At 36.1% G+C, this 25,072-nt stretch overlaps 1 protein-coding gene across 3 annotated transcripts in view; it reads right to left on the reverse strand.

The window, feature by feature from the left end:
- TULP4 (TUB like protein 4) overlaps positions 1-25,072 on the reverse strand; it is a 258,815-nt gene that overhangs the window by 46,039 nt on the left and 187,704 nt on the right. For all 3 annotated transcript variants that reach the window (XM_020986694.2, XM_020986691.2, XM_020986698.2), the window contains 3 exons: positions 16,866-17,046; positions 13,052-13,186; positions 8,746-8,912 (listed from right to left, as the gene is read on the reverse strand). In XM_020986694.2, coding sequence (XP_020842353.1) covers positions 8,746-8,912; positions 13,052-13,186; positions 16,866-17,046 — 483 coding nt within the window. The remainder of the gene's footprint in view (positions 1-8,745; positions 8,913-13,051; positions 13,187-16,865; positions 17,047-25,072) is intronic.

The raw sequence follows: 25,072 nt of genomic DNA on the forward strand, positions 1-25,072 counted from the left end.
ATTCAAAATTAAAAAAAAAATTATTGTTAAATTTTTTAACACGTAATTGGGAAATATTTAATGAAATAAATAAAAATATATGTTTAAAAGTACAGTTAACACCAAAAAAAATACTGAAGACTGAAAGTGGATCAGATGAAACTAAAATTACCAACTTCTCATTTTGGCAAAGCATTAGAATTCCATCTACTGAACTGTGCAAACTTACTCTGTTTAAATGCTTTTGTGAGGATTGTGAATAGGCCGTAGAGATCTTGAAGTTCTTTATTTTTCTTACATCTGATTGCAGCAAAGTAAAGATTGTATTCTGACATTGCCAAGTTAATAATGACAGGTATCTAATCACCCCACTCTGGACTTGAAGTATATATGCATTAGTATATATGCATTCAGAGCATGAAGTTTTGCCATTCAAATTGAGAAGAAAGCTAAGTGACCTTTTCAGAAGTTTGGGTCGGACCAGGTTGTTGCATCTTGGCCATATTCGGTTTCGTAAAGTTTCATCTTCAGTGGCAGAAATCTGTGTTGCTTTTTAAAGTATCAAATTAGTAAGTTCTCCATATAACTCCATGTCTGCCTTCATATCACCTACAATCCTTTGGGGGTTAAGTAGTTTGAATGAGTTTACTATGTACAACTCAAAAGTTTTTGCTTGGTATCTGTCTTGATAGGACTGGACCTCTTTGATCTTATGATCATGTTTCATAAAAGGAGCAACTGACTGAAGAAATTGGAAACATTTATTCAGCAGAAGTGAAGACTTCAGGGAAGAATATGATAAATATCTTTAGATATTATTACTAATATTATTTTCTTTCTTAATGTTTTATTGAGATATTTTATATCACTGCTCCCAAGCCTCAAAGAATCACCCTTGGAATAAATAGGTACAGTCAAGCAAAATAAATCAACACACTGGCTATATCTGAAAATCTACACCTCATTCTACAACTCCAATACATTCTCTCTCTCTTGAAAGGTAGCAAACATGTTTCAGTATCAGTCCTCTGAAGTCACTTCATCAGAGTTTCTAAGTTCTTTTACTTTGTATCATTGTAATAATCATGTAAATTGTTCTGGTCATATTTGTTTCATTCTGTATAGGTTCATTCAAGTCTTTCCAAGTTTTGAATTCTTTTTTTTTTTGCCATTTCTTATGGTACAATTATATTTCATTATATTCATATACCATTGTTTTTGAGTCTTCCAACTGATGAGCATTCAGTTTTTCTAGTTCTTTGTTGCTACATGAAGTATTGCTATACATATTTTTGTGTATTTGGGTCCTTTCCCTCTGTTTGTAGGTTTCTGTATACGTGGGCAGAGGGTATTGTGTCAAGGGATATATACAGTTTAGTCACATTTTTAGTCTAATTTCAGGTTATTTTCCAGAACAGTTGGACCAAGTCATGAATCTACCAACAATGCACATTAGCGTGTTTGAATTCCCACAGCTCCTCCAATAGTTACCATTTTCATCTTTGCCAAAGTAACGGCTGTGGTATGTCAGATTCACTTTTAATTTCCACCTCTCTTATTCTTAGTGATTCAGAAGATTCTTTTATATGATGGCTGATGACTTAATGAACATTACCTGTTCATGTTCTTTGACCACCTGAGGTTTATTCTCAAGCTATAGATAGTTAGAGGATTGCTACATAGAACAGGGGTTCTTATATATGTAGCGAGTCCATAGCAATCTTCTGGTAGCTAAAGTAGCCAAGCTGAGTCAAAAGCCAGCTCTAAGAAGTGACATGCTTGACCCACCCGGCACTGAATCAGTCTGGTGGCAGAGTTACTGCGTAATCCAAGCAAGGAAATGACTCTCATCCAATAGCTATGTGACACCTAAAACCATGAGAAGAGATGTAGCCAGTAAGACCCAACCCACTAGTGTGTATAAATCCAGAGCCAAGATACATATTATATTTCTCTTAGATGTATTAACTCTAAAATTATCTTGATGCAATTGCAGATTAATGGAATGAGATTAATGGATGATAACCAGATATAATATAGAACACCAAATTACATCATGGGGTGGTGAGGAATAAGTTACTGTCTAATCCTTAAAGAAACCTTCAGCCGTGAATCAAAGGAATCAGTTTTGAAGTAAATACTGCCTGTCACAAGTCTGTGCCGGGCTTCAGTTTGTATTCAATAATCTACAATCTTATTAACTCTGATGTAAACAACATTATCTAAATCGCAATAAGTTCTTTTTATAAATAGCCCAACAAGTTGCCTTTCTTCCTGCCATAAAAAAGGCCCACATCTACATGTACGGCATACCACTACTGTGATGATTCTAACCGTTTTTGTTCAGTCTTTTCAGTTATGTCCAATTCTTTGTGACCATATTTGGGGTCTTCTTGGCAAAGACACTGGAGAGGTTTGCCATTTCCTTCTCCAGATCACTTTACAGATGAGGAAACTGAGGCAAATAGGGTTAAGCAACTTGCCCAGTGTCACACAGCTACTAAGTGTCCAAAGCCAGATCTGAACTTGGGAAAATGAGTCTTCCTGGCTTCAGGTCCAGCACTCTATCCATTGTGCCACCGAGCTGCCCATAGACTTTAGTATTTAGTATCTTTAGTATCTAGACTTCAGTGTCATTAAAGAAGCAAGCCACTAATACTTAGTTAGAAAGCAAATAAACCTTCATTCAAATTAGAAGTCCTCAAAGTGGGCAATACTTCCCCCTGGGGAGTGCTGGAATGATCCAAGGGGGGGTGGTAATAGCTATTGGGGGAAACTGAATAAAAATAAGGGGGCCACAGAAGCATAAGGAAAGAAGAGAAGAAAATTTTGAAAAACCGTTCATACATGTTTCATCTATTGTGTAACAAAGTTAAAGTCATAATGATTACATTATTTTCCAAATAAACACACAAAATTCAAGTTATAACCCATCAATGGTCAAGTCCGCCAACAGGTCTTAACAAGCAAATGTTGGCAGGTGAGGATGTCATGTATTGTCAGGAAATCCAGCATGCATTGGCAAGAATGTGTGCATGTAATGACTTGTTTAAAATATGATACTATACAGTTACATGACATAATACTGCATCATCAAAACTTCAATGCAGGAAAAAACCCACAAATTTACAATGAATTATTAAATTTATGATGCATTTTTTAAAAAAAAATTACATTTTTTAAGTGACACAAATTTTTTAAAAAGTTAAAGGGTTAAAGATTTCCAGGGGGATGCTGAGTAATTTTTTTTAAAGGGGGCAGGTAAGCCAAATAAGTTCATTCAAATAACTGAACATTTAGATAATGTCTACTATATGCAAGGCATGGAAGCCTCCAGACATAAAAAGACAAAAATAAGAATTTCCTACCTTCAAGTAGCTAACATTCTACAAGGGAGATACATGTACAGAAGTAAATATAAAATATGTAAAATATAATAACTTCTGGAGGGAGAGAGTGCTAATTGGAAAGGCGTGGGAAGAGAGAGTAATTAGGAAGAGCTTCATGCAGGAATTGGTACCTTGGCTCTGTTTTGAAGGAACCTGGGGATGATATCAGGTGGTGATAAGGAGAGGCACAGCAGAAGGGAATGGCAGGTCTCATATGGAGAAGAGCACAAAGATCAGTTTGATTCTAACCCTGGGTATGAAGGGGAACAGTAGGAAATCAGGACAGAAAGATGATTGCATAAGGCTTTCTTTACAACTCAAGCTCAGATTTTTGGCCAGGGGTTCTTAACCTAAGGCTTATACATTTAAAAAAAAAAGCATTTTAATAACTGTATTTCAATATAATCGGTTTTCTTTAATATTATGCATTTCATTTTAATGTATTTTAAAACGTTATTCCAAAGAGGTACAGAGATTTTTCTGACTACCAAAAAAGATCAAGAAATTCTATGACTTTTAAAAAAAGAGAGAGACACTAAAGATTTCTGATTATGGGAATAACCGAGTCGGAGCTATGTTTCAGAAAGATCAATCCGGAAGCTTTTTGGAGGTTGGATTAATGAAAGAATAGAATACAGGCAAGTAAGTCAATCAGGAGGCTACTGAAGTAGTACCTATAAGAAAAGAAATGTGAGCTATAACTAGCAGGGTGACTTAGCAGAAATAAGGAGAATGATAAGAGAGGTATGGAGGTATAATCCGTAAGATTTAGAAACTGATTACATATCGAAGCTGAACAACAGTAAGGAGTTAAGGGTTCCTCTGAGGCTATGAGCTTAAGTAACCAGAAGGATGGCAGTACCATTAATAGATACAGGGAAGTTTGGAGGAGGGTCTTTGCATTCCAAGTGGCTAGCAAAATGACCTGTTAACATGAGGCACTTAATACTTGTTGAGTTGAACAGAACTGGAGAAACCCTTTTACAACAAACCAGTTGTGATATACTATACAAACATGATGAAAAAATAAGGTATGTTCAAAATAATGCTAATAAAAATTAATAGCTAACATTTATATAGCCCTTACTACATGTCAGGCACTGTGCTAAGCACTCTGCAATTATCATGTCATTTGATCCTAACCACAATTCTGGGAGCTATGCATTATTATTATTATCCCCTCAGAAATAAGGAAACGGAGGCAAACAGAGGGTGAGTGACTCCCTCAAGGTCACACAGCCAGAAACTGTCAGACACCAGATTTGAGTCTTGAGTCAGGTCTTCCTGACTCTGGGCCGAGCGCTCTATCCAATGTGCTACCCCAAAAGAAATGAGAAAGTGATTATAATTTCATACCTAAGTTCAAACAACGTAAATCAAATGCCATAATGGAAAAACTGAATAAGCCTCAAAAGCTAGGTTAGCAAACACTTGACTTACTTTCCAGGCAGAAAGACAAAGCAGCCAACTGAAATAATTAGTTTAGAATATAAGTGAATTTGTAAAATGTTATGGAAACCGCTAGATGGTGCAGTGGAGAGTGCTAGACCTGGAGTTGGGAAGATCAGAGTTCAAATCTAGCCTCAAACATTTATACTAGTTATGTAAATGTAGGAAAGTCTATCTGCCTCAGTTTCCTCTTCTGTAAAGTGAAGACAATAATACCTACCTCCCAGAGTTTTTGTGAGGATTAAATGAAATATTACCTGTAAAGCACTTTGGAAATCTTGAAGTACTCTATAGATGCTAGCACACATTCTATTTCTTCCTCTCTCCATATATCTATGTATACACGTGTATGTATATGTGTACATACATATAATTATGAGCATAATTATAAAGTAGAGAAATGCAGCAGAAAGAAAAAACAGTTTAAAGAAAATTTGGTGAGAGAGTCAATGGAGGAATGTCATTAAGGAAGGAGCTCAAGAAGACAACAAAGGATAGAAAAAGATTTTTATAACAAACTCTTTTCACCATCATAGAAAGCAGACCCTCCACATGTGGACTCTAACATCAAACCTCAGAGGTGCTTATAAAAGGTAGAAATGGCACTAAGGAAGAAAAATGGGAAAAGCAGTTGGACAAGAAGTATACAGAGAGACAATCTATGCTAAGTAGCCCAGTGTGAGGGCACTGAGCGAGAAATTCACAAGGTGTATGAAGAAGGGAAATATGCCAAAGACAGGGAAAAAACCCAAAGTTTTAACAGGATAGGAGCTGAAGACTAAACCTGTGATTTCAATGGCATTTTGTCATTTGGTTGATTAGTCACGTCCAACTCTTTGTGACTACATTTGGGGTTTTTCTGGCAAAGCTATTGAAGTGGCTGCCATTTTCTTCTCAAGCTCATTTTACAGATGAGGAACTGAGGCAAACAGGGTGAAGTGACTTGCTCAGGGTCACACAGCTAGTAAGTGTCTGAGGCCAGAATTGAACTCCACTGGAGATCTACTCAACACTCTGGAAGCCTTCCACTGAGCCACCTACCTGACCTATTTCACTGGCACAGGAAACTCCCAAATGAGAAAACTCCCTCTACTAACGTATGCCTGTACCTTGTTTGTAACTTAGAGTCTTAAAAGAGCTGTATAGAGCATTGATGGGTTAAGTGATTTGCCCAGGGTCACACAGGTTTATGTTTCAGAGGGGTGACTTTATTAACAAAAAAGAGAAAGAAGAAACAGGCAACTGAGAGAAGAACAAATACTACTAACCTACATGCCTACATTCCCACCTATGTTAGGAATAAAATTATCTATAAGATTTCCTTGCCCTGTTGGCTGGGTTACCCAGGTAAATGTATCCTTGTTGAATACCCTTTTTGTGGTATAGCAAGTAAACTTTTTGTTAAAAATAGAATGAACTATGAGTGTCTCATTTTGTTCCAATTCCAAACCTGTAACCTGTTACACCATCTATATAAAATTTTTATGAGGATAATTTATATATGCATCAAGGGCATTCTTGATGAAGGTATTAGAGAATAAGCAGGGGTTTTTGCAAATGATATTCTACAAGGGACCACACTTTTACAACCAAACATATGTAGAACATACAAGATACCACTGTACTTACTGTTTGATTACCATAAAAAGCTTTGGTTTTATTAGAGTAAAATGCACCATTAAAAACTGTCTCACATGCATACATCAAAATTATGCAAAAGTGTTTGAAGGACTTGAAAGGTAAACTTGTCTAATTACTGCCTTCAAAATTATCAAATAAGGAATAAGATAGGGACGTATATGCTCACCAAAGGTGACTGCCACTGTCACAGAAGAGATCCAGTGCAGAGTTTAAGTTAAAAAGGGGTTTTCTATGGATGCTGAGGCTCATCAGATGTTCTTATTTTATAAAAGATATGTTGCTGGTTGTATCAAAGCCCAGGACAGTGCAGAGGCTCCTGGATGAGATTCACACCCACTCAAAAGAGTTTAGTCTAACCAGTCATCCAGAGGGAAAAAAACAAACAAACCAACTAATAAATGCTACTTGTCCAGACTATGACTTTCATCTAGATGGACAGCCAGGATAAGCCTGCCCACCCCAATGGATACTTTTGGACAAAAATTTCAAATGCACATAAATTCTACCCATAATTAAACAGGAGGAAGAATAAAAGAAGACTGGATGGACTTTCAAAAATCATTCAATGATTTCAAACTTCTCCCTAAAACAAAGGCTCACATTTTTAAAAAAAACTTTACATTGAATCCCTTTTCATTCACGCAGAGAGCCATCCTTCATAACAAAGAATAAAAGAGTGGGAAAAAAGTTCAGCCAAACTAACCAACATATCAAAAGTCTGATATTATACGCCATGTTTTAGACTCATAGTCCCCAAGCCCATCTTTTTAATACCAATAGTCTGCTGGTCATGTTGTATGTCTACGGGTCACGTAAGACTACTGTCTCTAAAGAAATAAAATTGATAAATACTGAGAGGACAATGGAGGTATATGGAAGCAGGCTGCAACACGTAACATATAGGAACTACAAAGAACAAAGGATGTCATCGTGGAAAAGTCAGATTAAAAACAGATGGTCTGGTTATATGTCAAGGATGAACAATAACCTGTGGATGGAATGTATGTTTCTATGATCTCCTCATACTGTCAAGACAGTAAGGCCTCCAGGGGCAAAATTATAAGAGAACACGGAGAAGAGATGCATAATAGGTTGCATGCAATTTGCAACATTAGAGGGAATATTCATCTTGACAAGAATTCATTTCAGTATGAGTACCCCCCAGCATCTGGTATAATATCATATGTATAGCAAGTATAGAATAAATTCTTACGATGAAAGTGGAAAGAGACTATAAACAGTAAGAACAGTCAGGAGGTCATTATGATAGCCCAGGCAAGACAGGAAAAGAATCTTAACTATGATGGATCTGTTATGAAAAGGAAAGAAATGATGGGAAAGATACTGCAGTGGTAGAATCTACATTATTTGACAACTAGATATGGAGTAGAGAGAAGAATGAAAAGATCAAAGCCAGCTCTGAGGTATGTTTCGTATGTTACTTGGAGGATGGTGGTGATACAGAAACAGAGGTTTGAGGAAGGGCAAATCTTTTGGAAGCAACTTAGTTTTGGACAGATTGACTCTCAAGTGTAGTTGGCCGTCTAGGTGGTGATGTCTACCAGGAAGCTGGAGGCACAGAACTGGCATGCTAAAGAAAAGTAAGGAGTATAGAGAAAAAAATTGGAGTCATCTCTTTAGTTATCATAAATGACATCACAAGAGTTAATGAATTTACCACAAAAGAGAAAAAAGTATAGGGAAATAAGAGGACTAAGTAAAGCAAAAGAATGCCAAATTTAAGTGGATTGAGAAAAATGAAGAGCCAGCAAATAAGACAAGAATTAGGTCACAAAGCCTGGAAGAGAACTACGGCAATGCAATGTCACAGAATCCAGGGAGGATAAATTTAATGATGAAAGAGGAAGTCAATAGGATCAGACGCTGCAGAGAAGCCAACTACAAATAATGACTAAAAAAGACCTTTGGATTTTGAGATAAGAAAGTCATTAAGACCCTTGGGAAGAACAATTTTAGCACAGTGGTGAAATGGAAACCAGAATGTGACAGGATGAGAAGTGAAGAAGTGGTGAAGAAGTCAAAAAGAATAGATTGATGTTCCTAGAATTTCTCTAATGAAATAAAGAAATTAAATATAAGGTATATCACAATGCAGGTAATCTACCAACTGATATTTTTTTAGGGTTCAATTTTATTATGAATTGTAAAAACATCATATAGTTGTGCACTCTAGATATATATAGCAGGCTTATTTTCCCACTTCGACGAATAATTGGAAGATACTGGCATTGACAACAGCAAACTGTTGTTTTATGTATTTCCTTACTTGCACTGGTGTGTCCAGCGTGAAGATGTGTTCTCCACGAACGTTATAGAATTTGACCAGGGCACTCTTCAGAAATGTACCATTGGCAATTTCAATTAGTTGGTTCTGTTTCTCCATACCAGCTACTGCAAGCAAATCTCCCTGTGTGCACCACTGGACAACCACCTCTGAAATCACAAAGACATACTCAATCAAGAACAGGAAATTGATTCACCCTAAAATTATATACAGAAGAGAGTTATAAACTTCTTAAGTATTTTTTAAAATGTAGAATCTATGGCAGAAACAATGGACGGAGGGAGGGAGAAAGAAGAAAAGGATCAAAGGGGAGAAAAGGAGAAGGGGGAAAGGGAAAAATAGGAAAGGAAGGGAGAGAGAGGGGGAAGGATGGAGGGAGAAACATCATGATTTCACCAAAAGTATGCACTCTAGATAATTTTCACTACATTAGACTCCTGTGCAAAACATCTCTTTAAGTCAATTTGGAGATCCCACATGTTAAATTATATCCTCCAAAAAATAGCTAACAAGGGCAAAAATCTGATGTAACACAGCTAGCCTAGATCATTGTGATTCTTTATCTTTCAGTAGCAGCATAATAAAGGGGCTCCATAATATTTCCAGATAGAGACTCAGCTGAAATCTGTTATGTATTTGCAGTAGATGAAATAACTACACAGGTTGTTATCTTGTAAATCACTTTTCCTACTGTTCTGTCTCCTTAAAATAACAATTTTTCTAAATGTTAAGATTAAAGTAGGTTAAATATAAAATCAAATTATTAACAATTAGATTGCCACATGAGCATTTTGTTTTAAGCAAATTCTTTTTTCCCCTTATTTCTTCACTCTTCTATGAATATATGTATACATATATACTAAAATTTTTATTCTGATTCACCATGACCTTGAGAATCATTAGAAAATAGCATAATAGGGGCAGCTAGGTGGCACAGTGGATAGAGCACCAGCCCTGAAGTCAGGAGGCCCTGAGTTCAAATCCAGCCTCAGACCAAACACTTGACACTTACTAGCTGTGTGACCCTGGGCAAGTCACTTAACCCCAATTGCCTTTAAAAAAAAATAGCATAATACATACTGGACTGTAGAGGTTATAGAATAATTTTCTCACCTGTTAGAGATGCATTTAGAAGAAGTCATTAAGTGCCCTATAAGAATGAGCTATTCAAACCAATGGCATAATAGACAGGGGCCAGCATTGGACATGGTAAGACCTGTGTCTGTCACCTCTTGCTGTCTTTATAAATTATTGGGTTTTCTGCCATACAAAACAGTCTTTGTGAGCTTGTGAATTAAATTAGTATGAATCCATGCATTTGCACGTTCCCAGAACGAAAAGTATTAAAAAGCAGTTCTGAACTCCAAGAGGTAGCACACAGTAATGGATAGAAAATTGGCTCAAAACCAGGGAGACTTAGGTTCAGGACCCAACTCTGACACATAATGCCTGTTTGAGCACAGGCAAATCACTTAATCTCTTTGTTTCCAAGGCAACTCTCTAATGTGAATCTTAAACTACAGAAAAGCTGCCAATTTGTACTTGTGGAAATTCTAATTCATATGCACTCATCGATAAACAAGGCCAAATATGGTCCCTATAACTATTTGTTAGGCAGAATGAGTTCAAAGCTAAAAGTAAAAAAAAAATTAAAGTACAGCTAGTAACAATTTCATGTTAAGCTATGGTCACACAAGCCATGTTGTGAAAGGTCTGGATCTGGGCTAAATGATTACATTTTTCATAAAAACTTTACACAAAATGTTTATTAAATATGCGGCTAACACTAGACTGAAAAAAAATGGAGGGTCTCAGGGGCTAGCTATGATTTTAGTAATATATATGTTTTTTGTCTTTCTTTCTAACTCAGTGCTTAGCACAGTGCCTGGTACATAGTAGGTGCTTAATAAATGTTTACTAATTGACTAATAAACAGGACAATTGGGAAAATCCAGAAACAAGGATCGATATGAAATTTATATTTGTTATTTATCTGAAAAAATGTCTCAAGGTACCATTGTCCATATGAGAGGCAGGAGTAGCATGATAGCCAGAATACTAAACTTGGAGACTAGATGATCTGGGTTTAAATCCTACCTTTGACTTTTATGAGCTGTGACCATGGAAAAATCACTTAATCAGAGATTCAGTTTCTTCATCTGAAAAAGTGGGGATCTACCTCATAGGGGTATTGTGAAATATGAATACAGTTGTATTGCAATATGAATATAGTCTCAAATATGAAAGCAGTTGTAAAGCACTTTGCAAATTTAAAAACCCTATAGAAATATCAGTTATTGTTATCTATCTATCATTTTCTTTCTTAATCCTTAAGTGGCATCTAGCTTAGAACTATAATTTCCTGAAGGGAAATGATGGTATATTCAGTAAAATTCTCTTCATCTTTACTCAAGCAATTAGTATGGTTCCATGTACCCATGATAATTCAAATTGAGTTTAATGAAGTTGGACAGACACCAGTGCAAGTAGAAAAAAAACAGAACTGGAAAAAAAATCTTTATTTTAAAATAGAGCAAAAAACAAAATAAATAATAAATGCATGATATGTAAAATGATAAACAAAATATGGTACAATATATAAGCATGCTGGGAAAATACAAGTATAAAACATAAGTAGTAATTTCTATTCAGCACCTTCAAACTCAAAGTTCAGAGCTAGGATTTCTGTGGAGACTTCAAATCAATTGAGATTAACAGGCATTGATCAATTACCTAAGGTGTAGGTATCACCTACTGTGATAAGGGCTGAATAAAGATTATTAGTGATTACTAAAAAGTTTGAAAATAGGATTTGTAAGAAAAGAACATAAACTTAAATTATTCTTTAATATACTATACTATGAGTTGACCAGGGATGATCATTTGTATACCATCTCCACTTCCATCCTTTTCTACTGAAGAGAAAATATGTAGCACTGAGCTTATCAAAGAGTGTATCAAAAAGATAATAGGTCCACCATGACAAAAAAATTATTTATCAATCTCTTCAGTGTATACCGATCATTGTGAGATACTATAAAAACAACTGATTATTAGGTAATCCCTGTGTTTTAGGAGATTATTATCTAATAAAGAATTCTCTAAAACTGAGTTTTAAAATGGTGGGATGAGATATCTAGTAGGGGTACTAAAATAAGTCTTCATTTCTTTTTCATTTTTATATGCCAAGAACTCAGCATAGTGTTTATTAACTGCTTACTGATCAATAGATTTTATGGAGGTCTTTTTAAAAATAGATAAAAGATGTTATTATGTGTTTCTGCCAAAGAAGACAGACAGTACTACTTGTAATAAATAGCATCATTACAGATCAGTGTGGCAGTCAAGAAGACAACCACATGACAGCAAGTATTTATGTCAACTTATCTAATGGCAATGGCCAATTTTGAAAGCTAACAGTGTACTGTTCCAGCCTCAATCCTAACCTTATTTGGATCTTGATTTCCCAGGGACACTTGAGGCTGAGAACAGAAGGAAAGTAAGGCACACAGTATTTTTAACATTCCTTCACCCCCAATCTCCTTTGGTACCATGCAGTATCACCTTCCCATTAAACAGATGGAATTATCTTCCAAAGATCATGTGGTAGTATTGCCAGTAGTAACAAATCTCAAAATGAAAAACATTTTAACTGAACTGTTTTTTGTGACTGATTTATTCTTGAAACAACAGTATTCCATAATTTTTTTTTTTTGGTGAGGGCTCCAGTACTTTCACATCAGTGTTAGTCTGGCAATAGATAAACAAAATAAAATTTCCACAAACATTTCAAGGCTACCTTATTATATCATGATTGTTTTTTTTTCTTTAAAACATCAACTAGAATCTTAAAATTAAAAGGTAATTCATTAAAAATCATATGTTCTTCACTGTTTGTAGCTATAAGCAATGACAGGAGGAGCCAGAGTCAATTTATGGTACAAATACAATGTAAGCCAGGTACAGGGGAAGAGTTGTACACTCAGGAGATGAATAGTTTAATATTCTTACATTGGCTGAGAGGAAGAATGAATGAAATTAATACCTGATTATTAGAAACATTTCTTGAAGATGAAACCAGCTTCTGATTCGTCAATAAGGGGCCTAACTGGGGTACGATCTTTATTAAAAATAGACTCCATGAAAAACAAGACAGGTCATGCCAGATGACAGGAATCAATAAATACTGGATATAAGACATACTCAGGAAAGTAAGCATGTATGTGATTTGTGGGGTGTAGAAGCTAGAGAGGAAGACAATAATGGAGACAGATTCACTCTTTTGTACCTTTCAACCCTGAGCGGATGACAGTAGGAGACAAATCATCATAGTTGTTCATTAAGCTAATGTCTCCCGAAGTGAAGCTGACAGTAAGCAGTGGTTTGATGTTCTGCACCGGTATGGGATACGCTGCTGGACCATCTGCAGGAAGAAAAGTGCAGATTAGCAAAAGGTGATGCTTACATGACACAAACCCTGGTTTACAGTGCTATACTTTACTATAGATCCACAGAAACTTAGAATGGGCTCTGGCTTGGGATGTTTTCATATTAGGCAAGCATGTTTAATATATTTTGGCACTCCCCATTTAGTACAGGTGCATACTGCCTTTCACTGTAAACTAAACTGCTAGGAAAAAGGCAGTGATATACTGAGATATGTGGTAGGGTTGCTTAGGGAGAGGGAAGCTGTTCTTTTTCTGAGGGCCCTAAAATTGATTAAACTCTCAGAAGCTTTTCTAGACAAGAAGTAGCCTGGAACTGGGTATCTCCCAGTCCACACCCAAACTTCGAGAGAAGTCTTATAGTCTCCCCAACCACCCTAGGCATAGGAACTCCCAAGGACCCTAGCAATCTAACTCCTTTTGGTATGAAATGTAGAGGACTATTTCAGAAGCCCCATGGGAAATATCAAAATGATATTGCACCTGCGTAAGCAAAACCCAAAGAATTGATACAAAGGGGCTCTTAGACATTATGAAAATTCAAGAACCTCATACTAACAAGCAACAGCTCTATAATGTACAGTTTCTCCCACGAAGAGACACTTTTTACTCTTGTTAGGAATGTCTCCTCAAGGGAATAAAAGCAGAGAATGAGGACAGCATAGTAAGAGTACCAACACAGGAAGCAAGCTGACCACCACCCACACTTGGAGGCTCTGACTGAAGTGCTACCTATGGCTGTTTCAATCCCATGACCACAAAGCGGCTGTAGCCTTCCACATACAAAGAGAAACACAGTGCCCTCGTTACTCTGGAATTTCTGTTACTTTGATATTCATTTCTCAATTTATATATTTTGACTTGTAAGAAATAAAGAGCATTCTTAGGCATCAGAAAAGTCTGAGAATATCAAAAAGGATGAATCTGCAAGACAATTTAAGTCTTCCTTTAGTACAGAACTTAAATAGGCTAATTTATCTATGTAATATCTGTGTTTCTAATTACATGAAAAAGTGAATACTTCAATCCCTTAATACAAGAAAGACGAGAGCCAGGACTAATATCTTAACTTTATTTAGTCAAACATTCTGTATAAGAGAAGTTGCCTCACAATTGCAACATAATAATTAATTTACTGGATGTTAGCCTACAGCAGCAGCTGCAGCCATTACTTCTCTTATGACTTTCAACATATGGCACATAGCTTATAAATAGTGCTACAGTTGGATTCCAGCCATTGGTGCCTTGCACAAATCATGATGCCCCATGTATGGCTATCAGATGGGGTAAAATGGTTTCAACTCACAGGGGAAAACAACCAGATTTGAAGAAAGACTTAATTCTAGGATATGTAAATACTGATTTTTTGCTATTCATATGATTAGAAAAATCATTAAAGCCCTCCTACATGGCTGTGTGAGTCAGGGATATGACCATTAACAGTTTCTGATACACTCATAAAGCCTGATCCAACAGACCATACTCATTGTGAACTAGCTATGAGAAGGCCTAAATGGAATTCACCCACTCAAAGATGATTTAGAACTCCATCAAAGTATCAATTACTGTTCTTCTTTGTGGCACTTTAAAGATGTTTTGCTTATATTATATTCTCTTAAATGCACTATGCCATGATGCCAAGAATTTGTTATTTATTCTATTTTCTTTTAAGATACCTCAATGCTTTTGAGAATGAATTGAATAATTCAATAAGAGCAAAAGCCTCAAATTCTTTTTTACTGAACTTGTTCTACAATTTGGTGAACATAAATGAAATCATTATGGATCATCGCTGTGTAAGTCTTTCAGCTAACTATAAAATGGAAATCATCTGCGGCATTGTAGTACATCACAAAGACCACTGGACAGGGCACATGAAAATGGGATCTGCAGATTTTCATGACCAGAATCACTACTCTGGTAATGTCCTATTACTATCTTAGTTGTAGGCAAGTATTCTAACTTCTGTGTATTTCATTTTCTTAAGTATATTATGAGAGTGCTGCACTTAATTATTTTTAATTTTACTACCAGCTCCAAAATTCTATAATACTATACTTTCCTCTACCTACTTCAGAGGGATTCTTTTTAAGAAATGTGCTGAATGTCCAGGATGAAGTACCATATAAGCATATTAGCAACATTTTTTCTAATTTCAGTAAGAGATAGGTAATAAGAGAAGTGCTAGAAGATTCCTATCCAAAAATAACCTACTCACAGATAAATTGGACACTACTACTCATTCCTTAGTATTACTCCTTAAGAGTACAACAGACTAAGATTTTTAAAGGTTTTTATCTTTGAAGTATAACAGCATGCACTTTTAGAATGGTGGCTATGTGTTGTTTTTTTCCCTCCACATAAAATAAAAAGCCACTGTTTACTGATATATACAAAAACACATTAACTGCTCCCTACAGTCCTCTATTAAACACAGACACCTCAAATACGAATAATACATTAAAATCTTAATACATCTGAGAATGAATTTATGACAATGTTTTCTCCCATGGGTAGATGAAAAAGAGGCAGCATAAGAACACTGAGTATGAGGGATTTTGAAAAGACAGGAGGTAGCAGAAGCCAATTTGCACCTCAAAGTTTAGGAGGGACCTGGAAGGAGATATACCCAAGGCATTTATCTACAGCAGATGGTCTGTGCAGTGTCTGCCTCTACCTGCAGGGAGGTAGAAAGACCTACTGCTGACTTAGAGAAGTTTTGGAATGTCTTTGTTCAAATCTTCTCAAAATGTATCCCTATTATTTCCCTAGATATTTGTTCTTTTAAAAAGAATAGCAACGGGCAGCTAGGTGGCGCAGTGGATAAAGCACTGGCCCTGAATTCAGGAGGACCTGAGTTCAAATCCGGCCTCATACACATAACACGTACTAGCTGTGTGACCCTGGACGAGTCACTTAACCCCACTGCCTAGCCAAAAAAAAAAAAAGAATAGTAGTGGGTAATAAAGACCAAAGACCTATTTTTAGTGGTACTCCATAGTTTAATCTACCGATTGTAGCATCTGTCAGTATCTAATATGGAAAAAACAACATGTAAAATTCTATACTCTAGGCAAAAACTCATTACAATAGTAATTGTAGAGGACAGTTAGACTGTCTTATTGAATTGATAAATCTCATAGCTCTTGTCTACAATAATGTGACAGGACACATACAGGATATACCCCTTTTGTTGTAGAGACAGAACAAACCTTAAGTATAAGCAAAATTAAGCCTTTTCTGATAAAATTAAGTTACTGATCTTAAAATCAAAAAGGAGTTTAATCTATTACATTGTTTACTACATTAATAGATAATTTTTTCATTGACCTCTTCACACCTATTAACCAGCTAAGCCTTACAATATCATCGATATATTTTCCCAGTCCTCACTGTATAGCCAGGGGAATTTATACTAAAGGAGAATATTCCACTAGGCCAGAGGTTTGTGTCAGAGACAGAAATCAAAAATCAAGGACAAAAACCTGGGGACTACTTTTTGGAGGGTTTGATTCTAGAAGTTTTTTCTAGGTCAGTTGAAATCCTATATGTTTGTCTTCTTTTGCTCTTTTGAAATACTTTTAAGGTTGTGATCAATAGTAGGTATGTATTTACTTTAAAAAATAATAAAAAAAAATGAAAGGAGTCAGCTTCTACCTTGAGGTGGGGAATAGTCATCAGAATCTGTGTCACTTTCACTGCTATCTTCTACCAGGAAACTGGGATAGTTCCAGGACATGCTCAGGATTCCATCTGACTCATGAAGGAGAACATGTGCCAACATCCTGCCATGGCAGTCCATAACAATCACTTGCCCATCAGCAGTGCCAAACAGTACCTGAAAACAAAGTCACTAAAATAGTTACTGGAGGAGGAGGAAGGAAACTTCTCTTTCCAACAAATGTGACTGCCTCAACTCGAGTCTAAATTAGTATAGCTCATTAGGCAGAGCACCAGAATTTTGGAGGAAGTGTGGTACAGTGAGGGGTTTTGAGTGCTGGGTATGGAGTCAGAAGACCCAGGTTTGAATCTCAGAACTGCTTTCTGAGTGAGCCTGGGCAAATCAATTACTCTCTTTGGGCTTCAGTTTCCTTACTTGTAAAATGAGGAAAGTAGAAAACAATAATAGTTTTACATACATTATATCATTAGATCCTTACAACTACTCTGTGAGGTACAGATAATAATATCCTAATAAGAATCTGAGACTCAGAGAGATTAAGTGATTTACTTGTTCGGATCTGGCCTAGGTGTTCTTCACTGCAAGTCTGTCACTCTATTTACTATGCCATGCTATCTCTAGGCAGAGTTTGAGTGATATAAGTTCATGAAATAGTCCTCTGAGCATGACCTACATATTTTTAAAGATAACAAATGGAAAGGGGGCTCTCTTCCAGTGTTGTAACCAGGAGCAATAGACTAAGGATAAGATAGTAAGAAAAAACAAGGCAGCAAATAGTCTTAAAGTTAGGCAGTAAAAGGAGAGAAGTAGGTATGTACCCAGATAGGTTAAGAGGGCCAAAAGGTGTCTTCTAAGATAGAAAAGTCCTATGCATGTTAGAAGACAGAAGAGAAGGAATGACTAGAGAGTAAGAGACTGAAAGAAACAGCAAACTAGAAAGGAAGCTGATTTGGCAGGTTTGGGGACATGATGAAAGCCATCAGCATAAAAAAGTACTTCAAACAATAAGCCAATAAATATCTATTAAGTTTGCTATGTGCCAGGCACACAATAAGAAATTCACTTCATTCACAGATAATACCAGTCCAGAGGGAACACTGAGTAACAGGTTTGTGAAGGAATTCAGAGGCTCAAGAATTCATAGCAAAGGAATTAGATCTTCAATTGTTCAGAGCCAATATTGTAACAGTTTGAAAACAGTGTAAATGCTTTTTGTATTATAGGCATCAAGATTCAAGTTTTGAATATTCTCTGTCCACAAACAACTGTTCTTCTTGAGCCACGGCTGATGCTGAATTCTTGAAGGGCATGTTAGTGCAGCAAAAACTTCAACAGGTTCTAAAACATTTATAGGGCTTGGAGTACAATCCCAGTGACAGATTGCTCCCGCTACCTGAGGACTAGATTAACTAAACACGCATAGGACTGTTACTGTAAGTTTGTTAACTAGACAATGAAGTTACTTGTCCATTCTGTCCCATGGAATTGGAAAATACAAACTTGCCCTTGGTACTGTGTGGTTCCTTTTACTATGGACAGTGGTGGAATTTCTACAGTGATCTGTTCTTAGTGTTCATGTTTGAGGAAATAAACCTGGACTTTAACACTTTAGAATCTAATGTACTATGTGGGAGAGTTAAAAATAGCACTCCAGAAAATGAATTCAGAGCAATAGTTAGATTTGGAGATATGTGTGTGTGTGTGTGTGTGTATACATATATACACATATACATATATATAAACTGTGTTGCCTCACATATAGTTTTCACAGGCACACACATATAAGAAAATCATGAGTGAGGCAACATAATTTTTAAATTATGCTGCCTCACAATGGCTTTCAGATACAGATAGCTGTGTGCATACACATGCACATACATATATGTATATGCACACACACACATAAGAAAACCATGTGTGAGGCAACATAATTTTTAAAACACTCAGGGTACTTTTTAAAAATTTTATTTTTCAAATTAAACAGACATTAATTTTCTCTCCCTTCTACTGCCCTTCCACTGAAAAAATAGAAAGGAAAACCAATACCCTTGTTAAAATATATAGAGAGACAAGCAAAACAAATTCCCATGTTGTCAATATCCAAAAATTAATGTCTCATTCTGTATCTTGAACATTATTACCTTTCATGAGTAGGTAGGCAGCATGCATAATCATCAGTCCCCTAAAATCAAAGTTGATCAATGTACTGTTCAGAGCTGCTATAAATATTTTTTGCACATGAATCCTCTTGCTCTTTCTTTTTAGGGGTACAGGCCTAGCAGAGGTATCGCTGAGTTAACTGTGGAGTTCAGTATTTTTCATATTCCTTTTCTGCCAACTTGCCAATTTGGAATTATACACAAAAAGTTACTAAACAGTGCATGCCCTTCTATCTAGATGTACCACTGCTGGCCCTATACCCCAGAACAGATCCAAGAAAGAGGAAAAGGTCCTTCATGCATACAGATATTTCTATCACCTCTTTTTGTGGTGGCAAAAGACCAGAAACTAAGGAAATGTCCATCATTTGGGGAACGGCTGAAGAAAGTGGTGGTATGTGAATGTGATGAAATATTTGCTGTAAGAAATGAAGAAACAGATGATTTCCAAAAGATGTGGAAAGATCTATATGAACTGATGGAGAGTGTGGTGGGGAGAGTTAAAAGAACAATTTATACTATAATATCAATAATTCAACAATGAACAATCTTGAAAACTTTTGTAATCTGATAAAAACAAAATGAACAGAACCAGAACAATTTATATGATAACAACAACACTGTAAAAACAAACTCTGAATGCTTTAAGAGCTATGATAAGTACCATGTCCATCCACGAATCCAGAGAGCTGATGATGCTATCCATTACAGAGCGGTGGTGGATTTTGGGTGCAGAATGTGACATATTTTTGTATGCAGCCATTAAGGAAATTTATTTTGTTTGACTACGCATATTTGTTATAAGAAATTTGTTTTTCTTGGAAAGACTTACATGAACTGATGCTGAGTGAAATAAGCAGAACCAAGAGAACATTGTATACAGTGACAGCAACACTGTGTGGTGACTAACTGTGCTAGATATAGCTTTTCTCAGCAATCTAAAACAACTCCGAAAGACTCACGATGGAAAATGCTACCCACATCCAGAGAAAGAACTATGGCGTCTGAATGCAGATCGGAGCAGACTATTTGCGCGCTCGCTCTCTCTCTCTCTCTCTCTCTCTCTCTCTCTCTCTCTCTTTTTTGCTTGTTTCTTCTTTCTTGTGGTTCCTCCCATTGGTTCTAATTCTTCTTTACAACATGACTAATGTGAAAATGAGTTTAATATGACTGTATATCTGAAGCCTATATCAGACTGCACAACATCTTGGGGGGCAGGGAAAGGAGGAGGGAGAAAATTTAGAACTCAAAATCTTTTGGAAGTGAACGTTGAAAACTAAAAATTAATTGATTAAAAATATATATTTGTTTCTCCCAATGGTTGGGGTAGGAGAGAGAGAAATAAATTTGTTAATTTTTTAAAACTACAAAAGCATGGGTGCAGTGGATAGAGCTCCGGCCTTGGAGTCTGAAGGTTATGAGTTCCAATCCAGCCTCAGACACATAACACTTACTAGCTGTGTGACCCTGGGCAAGTCACTTAACCCTACTGCCTAACAAAAACAAAAAAATTTAAAAAAAAAACAGAGAAGCGAAATATTGCATGACTTTTCAGATGAGGTCATTATTTACTTTAAGTTTTACTGACGTTTTTACATTACAAAGATTTATCTATAACTCCCACTTTGTGAAAGGTGTTTTGTTACAAAATAAAAGTCAATTAAACTGGGGAAAGAGTAAATCTTCTACAACTTCCTTTCAGTCTTAATGAGCTGAGTACAGCACACTTCAACCTCTTCCATCTCTGCCACAGCTTAGCTCTCCTTTCAGGTTCTCATTTCATTCTTTCCAGCTCAGTACATTAAGTCTGAGGTAAGGCTAAGGATACTACTGTCTCCTTGCTTCTTCTTCTTTGCTCTACAATAGGCTGTGTGTCTCTTTTAAAAACTTCCAAACAAAACTCAAGCTCCCCTTCTGATTCAAAGACCTTGACAAACAAAATTGTTCTCAGGGCTGCAAAAGAATGCTTATCCTTCTGAACTAAAAATGTCAAAATGCCAGTCAGTTTTCAAATCTCTATTATACACGTATTAGGCATCCTCCTATGTGCCAAGCTCTGGAGATAGGTAGACAAAAACAAAAATATCCTTCTGGGGAGAAAATGCATACACAGGTAAATAAGTATAAAACATGTAGAAAATAAATACAAAGCAATATAAGGGACCTACAAACAGGGGGATGGGAAAATATTTCTAATTTTTGAGACAAATCTTGAAAAAAGCTAAGTATTTTATATTTTAAATTTCCTTATCTTAGTCTAACATACCTGAGTATCAAAGTTAAGGGTGGAAGAAGCAAAAAATAGATGAGAACATCAGAGTTTTAAAGAAAATTTACAAACAACACAAAAGAGGTACTTGGGAACGACATGTATAATTCAGAAGATTTCACAGATAATTGGAGTATTTGTGATTCAACCTAAATTTCAAGTTTTCTACTATTTCCATAATTTTAGTTCTCTTCATATCTAACCATTTTGAGTAAATAAACTCACAAAAGTGAACAGCAGATTTAGTCAAACTATCAACTGAACAAAAAGCATTTCTTATAACTAATTTTGATAATCTATACCTAACAGAAAAGACTTTTTAGAAAAGCTTACCACATAAAGTCCTTGATCACAGAAAAAAATTTATCTTTTCAGTGATTTTCTTCTAGTTATACCCTTAACAACTTATCCTAAACTGTGTCAATTATTAAGTTTCCTTTGAAACTGTAGAACTCTTCTTTTCTCTGCTCTTTTGATTTCTTTGCTGGATCATCTTCTTCCTCTCACCCTCTAATTTTGGACACGACTCAAGATTGAGTCAGTAGCTGGTTCCCTGATTTTTCTCCTAATTGGCATATCTATTTCACCAGCCTCTAAACTGATGACTCTCAAACCTGTATTTCCAGTCCCATTCTGTCACTTGATTTAGTGATTCATTTCTGAAATGTTGCTACAACTACAAAGAAGAGATTTTAGAAGGGACATAAAAAAATAAGCTTGTAAAATCTGTCTTTAAGCAGATATGGTATTATTTCTATGTTATAGATGAAGCAAATTAAGTTTTACCAGAGTGATTCACCATAATTAGTAAGCAGTAGAGTTTGGGAGGAATGGAAAGAGGCAACAAAACTCAAATTTTCTTTCTTCACTCTCCCAGTTAGCAAATCTCAAAATCTTGACTCACAGCTTTCCTTCTTAACCATTCATCTACCTTAGTCACAAAGTTCTGTGAATCTTTCCTTCAGAATTTCATTTATATACTTTCCTACATATCACTACCAGACTAATTTTCCAAATTTACAATTTTTGTCCTTGTTTTTGTTGTTAAGTCATTCGGTTGTGTCTGATTCCTGTTGAGCCCATGGACCAAAGCACACAAAACTATCCATGGGGGTTTTATTGGCAAAGATCCTGGAGTGATTTGCCATTTCTTTCTCCAGTGAATTAAGGCAAACAGAGGTTAACTGACTTCCCCAGGGTCACAAAATCACTCAGTGTCTGTGGCTGGATTTGAACTCAAGTCTTCCTGACTCCAGGCCCAGAGCTCACTCTACCCACTGAGCCACCTAGATATCTAATTTTTGTCCTTCCCTTCCTCTAAATAAACACCTTCAATGGCTCCTTAGTTTCTACATCATTTAATCTCACGTGCCTGGATCTCAAGGCTTTTCATTGTCTTGTCCTAGGTTTTCCTATTTAACCTTATTTTCTACTGGTGTCCAACATGATCTCTGCTATAATAGGAGTGATCTCACTGTCCTGTAAATATTATTTTCATTCATATACCCAAGCTTTTACGTACACTCTTCCTCTTTTCCACTGATCCAAATCCCGCACAATCTCTGAAGTCTAATTCTGGATGGAATTTGCCCAACCACACCAAAACTCCTCACCTTCATAACACTAATAATCAAACGGATGTGATCTCATTTATACGTGTAATCCTTTCAATGATGCAAATCTCAATCCTTGTAGTGTTCATGTCCTCAAACAGCTTTGCCACATGGGGTCCACTCAACATGCTAGAGGACTTACTTTTTCTTAATATCACATGGATGCTAATGGAGCACACAAATGGTCAAGCCTCCTGGTCCAACTCTGGATCAAACTGAGTTTATACCACACAAATACGCAATGCAGTTGCATGTATGTATGTATGAACATATAGACAGACAGATGGATGAACTCAAGTTATTCACCCAACTACATACTAAAATCTAAATAACAGGTATTCTTCATTTGATTTTTCCTCTGAAGATAATCAAGGCACACTCTTCAGAGGGATTATTGATATATGAAAAGGTTCTGCAGTGTTCTTGAAACTTCATGTCATCATTATAATATCATCTGCAAAAAACAGCACTTGGACAATCCCCTCATCTACAGAGAATCTCTTCTGCTCCATGTGAGTAGCTAATGCTTATGGGGAGCATCTATGTCTCTGTTTTAAGTTTCTCTTGAGATTAATGATCAGAGAAACATCAAAGTTCTCGGTTGCTATATCTTTCAAGGGATCTTATATAATTCTGACATACTATGAGATAACATGTTGGAGAAGATCGTTTAAAGTGGTATTTTGCTCTACCAAATCAAATTTTCAAAAAATTTTCCAAAGCAAAATACAGTGGAACCTTGCATTTTCTATATCCTGCAGTGAAATGTATGGTGATAAAGATGTGGTCTTTTACAGAATACTGTTTGTGAAAGCCTGCCTGTTGCCTTCAAATCCTCTCACAAAAAGTTTGCCCTTGATGCATATGTAAATTATTCTTTTGAAAAAATTCATAAAGATGGAGAAGAAGACCTATGGGTCTAAGACTTCTTTCCCATCATCTCTGATAATGTTACCCTTCTTTCAGATTCCTCAATACCCTCAAAATGTGTCCCTCAAGCATGAGTTCCTCTATGTGAATATGGTATAAGACCATCTGCTTTTCCTATCTACTTTTTCCAATACCATTCCCATTTTCACCACAAACATATCCAGGATTGTGGTGTCCCAGTCTAAATGTGGTGGCTCCATTATTTTTGAGGATTTTTTAAAAACTGTGGTAAAATTTTTGCAACTTATTTCTCTTCCTTCTTCAGTCCTTATTTCAGTTGTTTCATCCTAAAATACCCTTGGAGTAACAACTTAGTTGGGTCTGTCTCCAAGTCTTCCTTAAACTAGTTGCTCCTGATCAAAACCTTCCATTATCCTTTTGTACAAGATTTTCCAAACAAGTTTATACTCTAATACTGCCTATAGTCGTCATCTTTCCTTGCTTAGCAAGTAAGTCAAATATATGTAAACTAAGGTAGTTGTTTTGGGCTCTTCTAGTCTTCTACTTATGACAACTGATTTAACAATGGTTAAACTTTTGTCTATCATAATTAATGTCAATAAATTAGAGTTCCCTCTACTCTTATTTTATCATTACAGAAGTGTGTGTCTATATGTATGTATGTAAGGCGGCAGTGCGGGGGGCGGGAAGGAGGGAAGGAGTCACATAAGACTGAGGACCACTTGCAATTTTTATTTTTTAGGAATTGGCACAACCAAATAATTCATCACCAAGTAGCCAGCCTAATTGTGAGCCACTCCAAACTTAGCTAGGTTGCTTTTCAAGCAGGAAAGCAGGAAGTCCTTCCCAATCCCTTCTTAACTCTATAGTACTTTTTTCCTCTTAATTATTTCCTATTTATCCTGTAACTAGTTTGTTTGTACACACGTGTTTGCTTAACAAATGCTTATTGATTGACTGAGAGTACTAACAACAAATGTTACCTAATCTAATCCTACCTTCTAGGGAAAGGTTTTCCCAATCCCTCTAAACTCCAAAGCCTTCCTTCTCTTAATTACTTCCTACTTATACTGTACATGGTTTGTTTGTCCCTATTTGTTTGCTTGTTCTCTTCCCCATTGGATTGTGATCTCCTTAAAGGCAAAGACGGTCTTTTGCCTCTTCTATTCTATCATTATCAAAATAGATATTATTGCAAATGTTCAAATGCTTATTCTAGCTACAGTAGAATTTAATTAGGGGTATTGTTG

Source organism: Phascolarctos cinereus, unplaced genomic scaffold (genome assembly GCF_003287225.1).
Source record: "Phascolarctos cinereus isolate Bilbo 61053 unplaced genomic scaffold, phaCin_HiC Scaffold_5;HRSCAF=322, whole genome shotgun sequence".
Lineage (NCBI taxonomy): Eukaryota > Metazoa > Chordata > Mammalia > Diprotodontia > Phascolarctidae > Phascolarctos > Phascolarctos cinereus.